The 12,587-nt window shown below is 46.7% G+C and overlaps 1 protein-coding gene across 2 annotated transcripts in view; it reads left to right on the top strand.

Moving 5' to 3' along the window:
* Positions 1–416: 416 nt before the first annotated feature.
* TENT4A (terminal nucleotidyltransferase 4A) overlaps positions 417–12,587 on the top strand; it is a 31,464-nt gene continuing 19,293 nt past the window's right edge. Inside the window, exons 1-4 of one of the 2 annotated variants that reach the window (XM_083448692.1) lie at positions 417–1,261; positions 5,835–5,958; positions 6,976–7,022; positions 8,768–8,888. In XM_083448692.1, the coding sequence (XP_083304818.1) occupies positions 582–1,261; positions 5,835–5,958; positions 6,976–7,022; positions 8,768–8,888 (972 nt within the window). In that variant the 5' untranslated portion in view covers positions 417–581. The remainder of the gene's footprint in view (positions 1,262–5,834; positions 5,959–6,975; positions 7,023–8,767; positions 8,889–12,587) is intronic. The other variant, XM_083448693.1, reaches the window with a different exon arrangement.

Genomic DNA, 12,587 nt, shown 5'->3' with positions numbered 1-12,587 from the left:
GATGCGTTTGTCCTCTCTTTTTTGCTATGCATAAACGACCACTTTATGGCAAGCGGGGAAGGAGTTAGAGAGCCAGCAGGTGAAAAAAAAATGCCTTCCTTTATCAGGTGGCTTCTTCCAAGTCTGTGGACCACTGAATCTCGCCGGATGCTATTCGGCAGTTGAATGCGCATGCATCCTCTGTGCGCCCCGAGATGCTGGCAGCCCACGCTCCGGGGTCCCCGAGAAGGCCGGCTGCTCAGCACACGGGCTCCCGCGGCTTTGAGGCTCCTGAAGCGGCTGCCTTCCGCCTTTGGTCAGGCCTCTTCCGCGTGCCGAGCCCAGCTGCTCCCTTGGCTTCCTGAAGCCGAAGCGACCCGAAGGCGCCTCTGCGCTCTCCCCTCTTCTGGCTCTAGGCGCTCGGGGCGGGGCGAAGCAGGGCGCAGGCGCGCGGCCTCGGGGCCTGAGGCGGTTGGCGCCGCCCCTTCCCCGCCCCCTCGCGGCGCCTCACAAGTCGGGGCCTTGCGCGCGCGCGCCTGACAGGCCGCCGGAGCCGGCGAGCGAACGGGCGGAGGGAGGGAGGCGCCGGGGCGGATGGATGGATGGATCCCCGCGTGGCCTGGATCCAGCCCGAGCAGAAAGGCCCCGCCAATGCGCTCTGGATGCAGATCTGGGAAACCTCGCAGGGCCGCGGCGGAGGCGGCTCCGGCTCCTCCTCCTCCTCGCCGTCTACGCCCTCCTCGCCGCCGCCGCCGCCCTTCCCTCAGGCAGCCCAGGCCCGCCACTCCCTGTGCCGCTTGACGACGACGCCCGCCGCCAAGCCGCCGCTCCTGACCGAGAGGCCGCCGCCGCCGCATCCACGGCCGCCGCTGCTGCTGCTGCACAAGCCTCCTCCGGGGCCTCCGCTCTCCTCCTCCTCCTCCTCCGCGGAGTCCGGCGCTGACAGCCCCGGCGAGCCGCCTTCGTTCCCCTCGCCGCCGCCGCCCTCGGGGTCTCGCCAGGCCTCGCCCGTGGGGAAGCCGGCGAAGCGGAGCGGGGAAGCGGCGGCGCAGAGCCCGAGGCCGGCGGACGCCTCGCCCCCGCCCCTGCCCGCCCGCCACCTCCACCAGCACCAGTACCACCCGAGCCGAAGGAAACGGGAGAACAAGGCCAGCACGTATGGGATGAACTACCTGCTCTCCGGAGGCGGCGTCGGGCCTTGTCCCGAAGCCCAGCCCGCGCTCGGCCCCGCTCCGGGCACCCCGTGGAAAAGCAGGCAGCGCTACAGCCCCGGCATCCAAGGGTGAGCCGTTCTGGGCGCTTGCTTGCGACGGGCTCCTCAGCTGTGCGGGGCCAAGACCCCTCGCCTGAAATTCCCCTCCCCAGTGATTGCTTTTAGACTGGGGGGGGGGGGGGTTCTATTCATAGATACGTTGTAGCCGTGCTAAGTCGGTTTCTACTAAGGCTGCCTGGTGGCTGATTTTTGTAGGCTGAAAGTGCTTGGATGATTTTAAGACAAGAAATGAATCCTAACAGTAAGGCATTCTCGATTGGACTGACTGAGAAATCCAGTAAATTGGCTTAGGACCTCCATTTAGAATAATAGAATTGTAGAGTTGGGAGGGTCCACAAGGGTCATCTAGTCCAACCCCTTGCAGTGCAGGAATCTTGCCCAACATGGGGCTCAAACCCAGGATTAAGAGTCTTATGTTCTATTGGCTGAGCTATTAACGGAATGAGACAGGGAGGATGATTGTGGGATTTTTCAAGGTGACCTGTGTCTTAATGCAGGGTCGTCTTTGCAGAACACATGTGAAACTTTCCTTTCTATATACACTTAAATTGGGGTCTAAGTCACTTTGTGATCAGTGGTCATACTTCAGAGTAAAATGAGATTGTGGCTGAAAGGTGTCCACTTTCCTTGAAGCCTGTAGTTAGGAATTGCTGTTAATGCCCATGTGTTTTAGGTGTAACAGTTCAAAATTATTTTTCACCAGGTTTAGTATTATAGCTATGAGACTGAGCTTCAAAGGAGGAATTCCCTAGTACACTAACAATGAACTCCGTAGGTAACCTTTGGAGAACCGCTCTCATCCCTGCCCCAGTATATCTGCAATATTAGGATAGCGCTGACTTACATTGCGGTTGTGATTGTTTATCACCTGCCCTTCATCCTAAGGTCCCAAGGTGGGTTACAACAATTAAAACAATGTTAGAAACGGCTTACAGTTCCAGAAATGAGGGGAGTCTTAAAAATATAAACATCAACTGTCAAAGCCCAGGTTGTAAGAGGTTTGTCTTCAACATTCCCTGAAAGTTGTACAATGAAAATGCTAAACAGACCCCTGTGGGGAAGGAGTTCCATCTCTTAGGGGCTGCCACACCACTGTGAGCTTCTGAGGACAGTGGAACAAACCAATAGCAGCTCCTCTGACAGTCTTATCATCCCCAAAAGGGCTGTTATAAAGATTGCAGGCAAAGTTGCACGAATTTTGGCTGGCCTTGGTAGTGAGATAAAATAGTTGCCAGGACTACACCTGTAGATGTAAGATGTTGTCCATAGTAAAGAAATCAGAGACCTATCCCCCACCACTAAAAGCTAAAAAGGTGAAGGGGTTTGTTCTGCTACTGCGCTCCTGAGGTTCTCCAAGTACGATAATACACAAGCAACAAATCTCCCCCTCACCTTTCTCTCTGCCTTGCAGCTGAAGAGGGGAAAACAATTGGAGGCAGTAAAATTCTGAATAATACCAGTTGCTAGAAATCACAGGAAGGGAGAGTGCTCTTGTGCTTTAAATCTGCTTGCTGGTTTCCTACAGGCATTTGGTTGGCCACTGTCAGAAGAGGATGCTGGTCTAGATGGGCAGTTGGCCTGGTCTAGCAGTCTTTCTCCAGCTGCTAGGTTGGGATGAAGGCGGGTTTGTCACACATGCCAGAGTGGAACCTCTTAACAAATTTTTGCTTTGTATCTATAAACTTTGAGGTGTGCACCTGTTAAAGGCGTAGCCATCTATCAGCAGAAGCCTTAGGAGTTTGTGGAGGGGAGTTTTATGTGAAAGGGGTTGCACCCTTGTCTCTCTATTTTTATCTTATGCCACACTCACATGGCAGCCATTTTGTGTTATGCCTTGCCTTCTCCATGGCTGCTATGTTGCGACTGGTGCCCCCAGCACACTCTCAAAATTTGAAATGTGCTCACTAGTCCAAAAATGTTGGCAACTGCTTTATGCTATACAGTGATTGAGGGCACAGGGCCTGAACATGTTACCACTTTATGTAATGAGGAGGGTCTGAAGAGTGGGAAAGGGAAATATGTCCTTTTTATTTTATTTTTCCTGAAGCATCCCCTGTATTGCAAAGATCAGTCTTTTAACCTCATGACACACATTCATACACACACACCCACACCCCGTGGCCTGGTTCTAATCCTCAATATTCCAGGACATGTTAGTGGCTTGAGCAGACCTTCTCTCCTGAACTGTGCTAAACATTTTGTAAGCCCTGAAATCTTACAGGATGTTTTTTAAATTTCTTTATTTTTGAAAATTTACAAACGTTATGTGTACATACAATACAACCTGCATCCTAGAAGATGCCTAAGAATGTAGATTTTTGATTCTATGGCCTTGAATGGCCTTGATTTGCTGTCAAACTAATTATGTGAAGCAATGTTGCACACCTAAATATGTATATTAGGAAAACTTGTATCACACCTAAAGCACTAATCAAGGAGCCATAATTAGCAGCAGCTGTCCAATATACACAATGGCAGAACTGGGTTTGCTCTTCCATCTCATAATGTGGAATAACCCTAAGATGGAGCTTAGAAAGCTACAACTTCCCTTAAAGCTAGTTGTCCCAGTCTCTCTCATGTGCTCTATTATTAAGCATACTTTTGATACTTTGATGGGACTTGTGTAATATTAAAATTGTGGTTCTCCCACTTGTTTTAATGTGTGTACATGTATTGGGAAGCCATTGTCATTCAGTTGTATGTGTGAGAGAGCTTATATTGGATTATTCCATGTGGTTTGTACACTGTCCTACATGTCACATGAGAAAGACATAATGTATGGCCAAGGTTATGCCATGAAGTAAAAATCCATTGACAGTTTACTGTGACCTGTGATCAGTTCCTTAACTCTAATATCAATACCCAGAATCTATAATTTGTTTCCTATTGTTGTGCCTATCATCCTTAAATATCTGATCCTCTGAGGCCTAGTTGAATTAATGATTTCTACTGCAAATCAGTTCTGAGTGTTAATAATAATAATAATAATAATAATAATAATAATTTATTTATACCCCACCCATCTGACTGGGTTTCCCCAGCCACTCTGGTTTGCTCCCAACAAAATATTAAAACACGATAAAACATCAAACATTAAAAACTTCCTTAAACAGAGCTGCGTTCAGATGTCTTATAAAAGTCAGATAGTGTTTATTTCCTTGACATCTGATGGGAGAGTGTTCCACAGGGCGGGCACCATTACTGAGAAGGCCCTCTGCCTGCTTCCCTGTAACCTCACTTCTTGCAGTGAGGAAACTGCCAGAAGGCCCTTGGCTGAACGAGGCCTAACCATGGGGGGGAGACGTTCCTTCAGGTATACTGTTAGGATTTCAGAACAGTATTCTGGTTTATGAATAAAACATATTCATATGCTTGCTGTCTCTGTACACACCAGAAACATACCCTTAGAGTATACAGACAACCCTAGTTGAAAAAACTTTCTAAATGTATTTAGTGCCAAGGCATTAATATTTGTTAAATTATTCTTTACTCATTATAATTACAGTCGTACCTTGGTTGTCAAACTCAATCCGTTTGACTCCCGAAACAGTTCGAAAACCAAGGCGCAGCTTTTGATTGGCTGCAGAAACTTCCTGCACCCATTTGGAAGCTGTGTCGGACATTCGGCCTCCAAAAAATGTTCACAAACCGGAACATTCGCTTTCGGGTTTGTGGCGTTTGGGAGTCAAAACATCCAAGTACCAAGGCATTCAACAACCAAGGTGCAGCTGTACTGCTGCAGTTCACCAAAACTCTTTTGTCTTTTCAGGTTGCACTTTTGCTTCCTGCACACAAACTGCTTTCTAGGAATGGAATTTCCTCCAAATTACATAATAATCATTGGAAATTTTGCTTTTTATAGAATATTCTAGTTCACACTGTTCTAAATTCAAATTTGTGTACTTTTTCATACCAATGGATGAATTTTCAGACTACAGTGGTACCTCGGGTTACAGACACTTCAGGTTACAGACTCCACTAACCCAGAAATAGTACCTCAGGTTAAGAACTTTGCTTCAGGATGGGAACAGAAATTGTGCTCCGGCGGCGCAGCGGCAGCAGGAGGTCCCATTAGCTAAAGTGGTGCTTCAGGTTAAGAACAATTTCAGGTTAAGAACAGACCTATGTCACATAGAGGAGGGAGAAAGGTTGTTTTCTGCTGCTCCAGAGAAGCGGACACGGAGCAATGGATCCAAACTACAAGAAAGAAGATTCCACCTAAACATTAGGAAGAACTTCCTGACAGTAAGAGCTGTTCGACAGTGGAATTTGCTGCCAAGGAGTGTGGTGGAGTCTCCTTCTTTGGAGATCTTTAAGCAGAGGCTTGACAACCATATGTCAGGAGTGCTCTGATGGTGTTTCCTGCTTGGCAGGGGGTTGGACTCGATGACCCTTGTGGTCTCTTCCAACTCTATGATTCTATGATTCTATGATCTCCAGAACGAATTAAGTTCTTAACCCGAGGTACCACTGTAATTTAATGTACTTTTTCATACTAATGGATGGAAGTTTCGCTTTAGAAACCCAGACTTGAATCTTAGGTATAAATAATTTAAAAATATTTTTTTATTCATCCCCATAGGCTTCATGAAGAAATAATTGACTTTTATGCCTTCATGTCCCCTCGTCCTGAAGAAGAAGTCATGAGAAGAGAAGTAGTGAAAAGAATAAAAATGGTCATCAAAGATCTTTGGCCTACAGCAGATGTGAGTACATCTCAGACTGGTATTTTAGGTCCCCAAGCTCTTCTCAACTCCATTCTCACCATAACGTGGGTGGACTGGGCACAACATAGGGTTGACTTCCTTATGTCTTCTGACCCAAATCAAAAGCCTTGGGGTAAACAAGGTTTCTTTCTAAGCGCTGTGCCACGTTGATGGCTTCCATAGGATCTTTAATACCTTTTGTCTCTGTTTATTTAAAATGATGTATACAATGCTCTCAGCTAGCATTCAGTAGATCCAGGTGTTGTGGAAACTTCCCTTATTATATTAAATTTATCCCCCCCTCCATGAAAACACATCAGTAGGCTTTTTGTCAGTTGGCCTTTTGTGCACTGCTTCAGATATTGTGACCACATTCATGTCTCTTAGCCTTAAAGCTGGATATGGGGATAGGTGCAGAGAGACAGTAGTCAGAGTGTTCCACTGTGATTTGCCATCTATGAAAATGCTGCTTTGCACTGTCCCTTCCCAATCTGGGCACATTCTTATTAGGAAACATTGAAACCTTTATTGTGGTATGCCTCCTTTTCAGAATCTGTTTTGTTTTTGATCTTCGTTACTGATGAGACGCCTGCCAGAAAAATCACAATCTTGGTAATAAATATTACAAAGCATAAATATTTGTCTTTCCCTGTTAATTCAGTTTTATAAATTGGTTTCATTCAAGTAATAGGAATGTGTTGAGGGCTCCCTCATCCCCATGTAGGGTTTCTGACCTCCTGGTTTTCTGTAACCTAGTTTTCCATGACAACTGAATCAAACAAACTCTGGTTAGAGTAAACCAGTAAAGAAAGAATTCACTTCTGATTACCAAATCATTTGATTAGCAATTGAGTATCATGACCTTTTAAGCAAGCCAGTTAGTTTTTGAGTGGAAGAAGCAAATAACAGTAAAAGGAACTGTTTCTGAAGATAAAGGCATGTGGATTTCCGTGAGGGATTTTTCAATTCAGCGTTCAGAATTGTGAGATCTGCATTAACTTTGTTTTTCTTTTGCAGGTTCAGATATTTGGAAGTTTTAGTACAGGGCTCTATCTGCCAACTAGGTAAGCCTTGACTAACATTTCCAGCTCTCAGTGTATTTTGTTAATAATGCTATCATACAGAAGGGATTTTGTGTTCTTCCCCGTCTTAAAATCAATACAGGGAAGACACCAAAGGAGGGGGAAGGAAATTGAATTGGGGATAAACATGCAATTGTTTCCGTTAATATGAACTTAGGTTTAGTATGTACTATGTAAAACGTAGGTTTACATAGTATGGTATGTAATGGGAATATGTTAATATATCTTCATTATATCCGTCCTTGAATTTGGCATAACTTTTTAAGCTAAGTCTTATTTAGCAGAATTGTTTGTGTGATACTGACTTTTCACTGAGGTGTTTCATAGCATTCAAAATATCACATCACTATGTATGTGTCAGGACTGGTCGTTGTCCTCTTCAGATCACCACACAAACGCTTCTTGTACTTTTATAACTTTTTATTGTGTATTAACAAAATAATCTTATAAACAGTTCTTAACTATTCTTCCTCAGAGTCACTTCTTTCAGATACCTTCTGAGCTCTGCTTCTCCATGACCAGCCACCCTCAAAATGGCGAAAGCGCCTTTCCCTTCGCTTTCCCGCTCTTTTTTCTAACCTCCTGGCTAGAGCTGGCCTGTATCTCCCCTCCTCCGAATCTGAGCTAGAACTGAACCCTTGCCTTTCCTGGGAACAGCCGGTCCCTCCCTGTTGTTCTTCTTGCTCCCTTCTATTAGATTCACTGCTCTCCTCCCCCCCTTGGGGAATGCTTTCTCCCTCTGAGAAACTGGAAACTTCTAACTCTTCCCTGACAGTATGCTAGCATTTTAGACTTCTATTCTGTAATACAGTGGTGCCTCGCAAGACGAAAAGAATCCGTTCCGCGAGTCTCTTCGTCTTGCGGTTTTTTTTGTCTTGCAAAGCAAGCCCATTAGCGGATTAGCGCTATTAGCGGTTTAGCGGCTATTAGCGGCTATTAAAGGCTTAAGGGATTAGCGGATTAGCTGCTAAAAGGCTATTAGCGGCTATTAAAGGCTTAAGGGGTTAGCGGATTAGCTGCTAAAAGGCTATTAGTGGCTTAGATCAGCTGTTAAGCGGCTTAGATCAGCTGTTAAGCGGCTTAGATCAGCTGTTAAGCGGCTTAGCGATCAGCTGTTAAGTGGCTTAGCGAACAGCTGTTAAGCGGCTTAGGGGCTTGGGAAAAAGGGGGGGAGGGGGGAAAAACCCCAGGAATCACAAGACATTTTCGTCTTGCGAAGCAAGCCCATAGCAAATTCATTTTGCGAAGCACCTCCAAAACGGAAAACCCTTTTGTCTAGCGGGTTTTCCGTCTTGCGAGGCATTCGTCTTGCGGGGCACCACTGTATTCTGGCAGATACAGAGTAATGATTATGAATAATAACTGACCTTAGCAATTGTTTTCCAGAGTTTAAATATTTCTATAAATGCAGAAAGGAAAGTATGTACACATGTAGGCAGTAATCTGGGCCTTTTAAAAATTTAACCACATTGCCAACATTATGTGACAAAATACACAAAACACACAAACACTTATACCTGTGTGTGGTGCTCTTGGTTGAGGCTGTAATGTAATAACTTCACAGTCTGTTATCCTGTATTTATTTTCCTACTTTTAGAAGCCCTCCTATTCTGTTTGAGGGGATTAGTAGTAAGGTTAGTCTACTGAAGATTGAATTTAACAATCTTCAAAGGAATATTAATGTGTAATCCTCTAATGAACTTTTATGTATGTTGTATTATCTATAGTGATATTGATTTAGTCGTTTTTGGGAAATGGGAGAGCCCCCCTCTGCAGCTTCTGGAACAAGCACTAAGGAAACACAATGTGGCTGAGCCATATTCAATTAAAGTACTTGACAAAGCTACGGTAAGTAACAGGAACAAGCTATATTCCATTTTAGAAAGTCAAGCTATTTAGTATGATTTTTTTTTAATGCAGCTATTTTTATGCTGTGCTGAATCTCAATACTTCTGCTTCTGAAGATGCAGGTTTCTGGCTCAACGGCTTTATCTGAGTTTGTAATAGTAGTATTTGAATCCTAAACTTATTTTTTATTTCACAAAATGTGTATTCTGCTTGATCATAAAAACCTCAAAACTGTTTATAAAAGAAGTAGGATAACAAGATTATCTAAACAACAACAACAACAACAACAACAATTTATTATTTGTACCCCACCCATCTGGCTGGGTTTCCCCAGCCACTCTGGGCAGCTTCCACAGAAACCAAAAATACACTAAAATATCACACATTAAAAACTTCCCTGAACAGGGCTGCCTTAAGATTTCTTCTGAATGTCAGGTAGTTGTTTATCGCTTTGACACCTGATGGGAGGGCGTTCCACAGGGCGGGCGCCACTACCGAGAAGGCCTTCTGCCCGGTTCCCTGTAGCTTTGCTTCTCGCAATGAGGGAACTGCCAGAAGGCCCTCGGCGCTGGACCTCAGCGTCTGGGCAGAACGATGGGGGTGGAGACGCTCCTTTAGGTATACTGGGCCGAGGCCGTTTAGGGCTTTAAAGGTCAACACCAGCACTTTGAATTCTGCTCGGAAACGTACTGGGAGCCAATGTAGGTCTTTCAAGACCGGTGTTATGTGGTCTTGGCGGCCGCCCCCAGTCACCAGCCTAGCTGCCGCATTCTGGATTAGTTCTAGTTTCTGGGTCACCTTCAAAGGTAGCCCCACGTAGAGCGCATTGCAGTAGTCCAAGCGGGAGATAACTAAAGCATGCACCACTCTGGCGAGACAGTCCGCGGGCAGGTAGGGTCTCAGCCTGCGTACCAGGTGGAGTTGGTAGACAGCTGCCCTGGATACAGAATTGACCTGCGCCTCCATGGACAGCTGTGAGTCCAAAATGACTCCCAGGCTGCGCACCTGGTCCTTCAGGGGCACAGTTACCCCATTCAGGACCAGGGAGTCCTCCATACCAGCCTGCCCTCTGTCCCCCAAAAACAGTACTTCTTTCTTGTCAGGATTCAACTTCAATCCATTAGCCACCATCCATCCTCCAACCGCCTCCAGGCACTCACACAGGACCTTCACCACCTTCACTGGTTCTGATTTGAAAGAGAGGTAGAGCTGGGTATCATCTGCATATTGATGGACACCCAGTCCAAACCCCCTGATGATCTCTCCCAGCGGCTTCATATAGATGTTAAAAAGCTTGGGGAAGAGGACGGAACCCTGAGGCACCCCACAAGTGAGGGCCCAGGGGTCTGAACACTCATCCCCCAACACCACTTTCTGAACACGGCCCAGGAGGAAGGAGCGAAATCACTGTATAACAGTGCCCCCAGCTCCCAGCCCCTCTAGATGGTCCAGGAGGATGTTATGGTCGATTGTATCAAAGGCCACTGTGAGAGGTCCAGCAGAACTAGGAAACAACTCTCACCTTTGTCCCTAGCTCGTCGGAGATCATCAACCAGCACGACCAAGGCAGTTTCAGTCCCATGATGAGGCCGGAATCCCGATTGGAAGGGATCCAAATGGTCTGCATCCTCCAGGTGTGCCTGGAGTTGTTCAGCAACCACTTGCTCAATCACCTTGCCCAAGAATGGAAGATTTGAGACTGGGTGATAGTTGGCCATACTGGCCAGGTCTAAAGATGTTTTTTTAAGAAGCGGTTTAATGACCGCCTCTTTCAGCGGATCTGGGAATGTTCCCTCACAGAGGAAAGCATTCACCACCCCGCAGAGCCCATTGCCCAGCCCTTCCCGGCTTGCTTTTATTAGCCAGGATGGGCAAGGATCAAGGAGACAGGTGGTTGGTTTCTCGCGTCCAAGCAGCCTGTCCACATCCTCGGGGGTAACGGATTGAAATTGATTCCATGCAACTTGACCAGACAGGACTCTAACACTCTCCCAACCCAGCCCTGCTCCCACAGTGGTGTCTAGCTCCTTCTGAATATGAGTGATTTTATCTGCAAAAAACTTTGCAAAATTGTTGCAGGAGATCTTGGAGTCTTTACAAGTCCCTGGTGGTAAAGGTGGTTCCGTTAAATTGTGGACCACCTGAAAGAGTCTCCTGCTACTATTTTCTGCAGATGCAATAGAGGTGGTGAAGAAAGTCTTCGCCGTCGCTATCGCCACTTGGTAGCTCGACGTTGAGCTCTAACCTGTGTCCGGTCAGATTCGGAGTGAGTTTTCTGCCACCAGCGCTCTAGCCGTCTCAGCGATTGTTTCATCGCCCTCAGCTCCGAAGAAAACCACGGGGCTGTTCGGGCTCCATGCAATCGGAGAGGGCGCTTCGGAGCCAGTCGATAGCCCTGGTTAACTCCGCATTCCAGCGAGCCACCAGGGAATCAGCTGAAAGGCCATCAACATGGGATAAAGCATCCCCTACCACTCTCTGGAAACCATTTGGATCCATTAAGGGGCGGGGGCAGACCATCCGAATTGGTCCCACCTCCCTGCAGAGGGGAAGGGTCGCGGAGAAGTCCAGTTGCACAAGGAAGTGATCTGACCATGGCACTTCTTTTGTTTCACTTTTACTTAGTGTCAGATCACCCACGTCACTAGAGGTGAACACCAGGTCTAAGGCATGTCCATGACTATGAGTTGGGCCAAACTTATTCAGGGACAGCCCCATGGAGGCCATGCTTTCCACGAAGTCCCAAGTGGCCCCTTGTAAGGTCGTGTCGGCATGGATGTTAAAATCCCCTAGGACAACCAAACTAGGTGTCTCCAGGAGAACATCCGCCACGACCTGAAGCAGCTCGGACAGGGAATCCTTGGTGCAGCGGGGAGGTCGGTACACCAAAAGGAATCCTGTACTGCCCCTATTGCCCAACTTCCAGAATATGCACTCAGAAAACTGGGTCTTCCCAGTAGGATGCCTGATGCAAGCTAACGACTTCCTAAAAATCACTGCAGCCCCCCCTCCCCGCCCACATGACCTGGGTTGCTGTGCGTAAGAGAAACCTGGAGGGCAAGCAGTGGCAAAGACAGGCCCATCTGCTTCCTCCAACCATGTCTCTGTCACACATGCCAGGTCAAATCCTCCATCCACAATCAGGTCGTGGATGGCAGTGGTTTTATTCATCATTGACCTGGCATTACACAGCAACACCTTCAGGTCATGTGGGTTTCCCCTGTTGATTCCAGTATCCATCCGGTCAAGGCCAGACCCAGAGGCAGGGATAGTCCTCAAACAACAACTAAACCTGCCTCCTCGGTAATGACATGGTCTGGTCTTAGCGTAACTCCTCCTCCTGCCCATGATCACCGAGATCGGATGTCCCAGGGCCTGGGCCACGCCCCCTGGGCCAGTTGGAAAAGGCCCTGGAAGGGAGAAGGCCCTGCAGTCCTCACCACAGCCGATGGTTAAAACAGCTAATTGAAACATTCAAATCAGCATTTTCTATCTTTGTAACTAGACATGCCTGAGGAGCACATAAAAACTGTATTTAACGTATTATTTGAATTTTTAAAATTTTAGGATTATTTTATAGTAATTTGGTTACTTATTTTATAATCCATTTTGCAATTGTTGATGTGCAGAAAATACCAGATGTAGAGTTAAGCTTGTTTTGGTTATCCTGCATATTTTCTTTGAACATTGCACCAAGTA

Source organism: Podarcis tiliguerta, assembly GCF_965153285.1.
Source record: "Podarcis tiliguerta genome assembly, chromosome: 7".
NCBI lineage: Eukaryota > Metazoa > Chordata > Lepidosauria > Squamata > Lacertidae > Podarcis > Podarcis tiliguerta.
The sequence above is the reverse complement of the archived record's forward strand: the minus strand, read 5'-3'. Positions and strand labels throughout refer to the sequence as shown.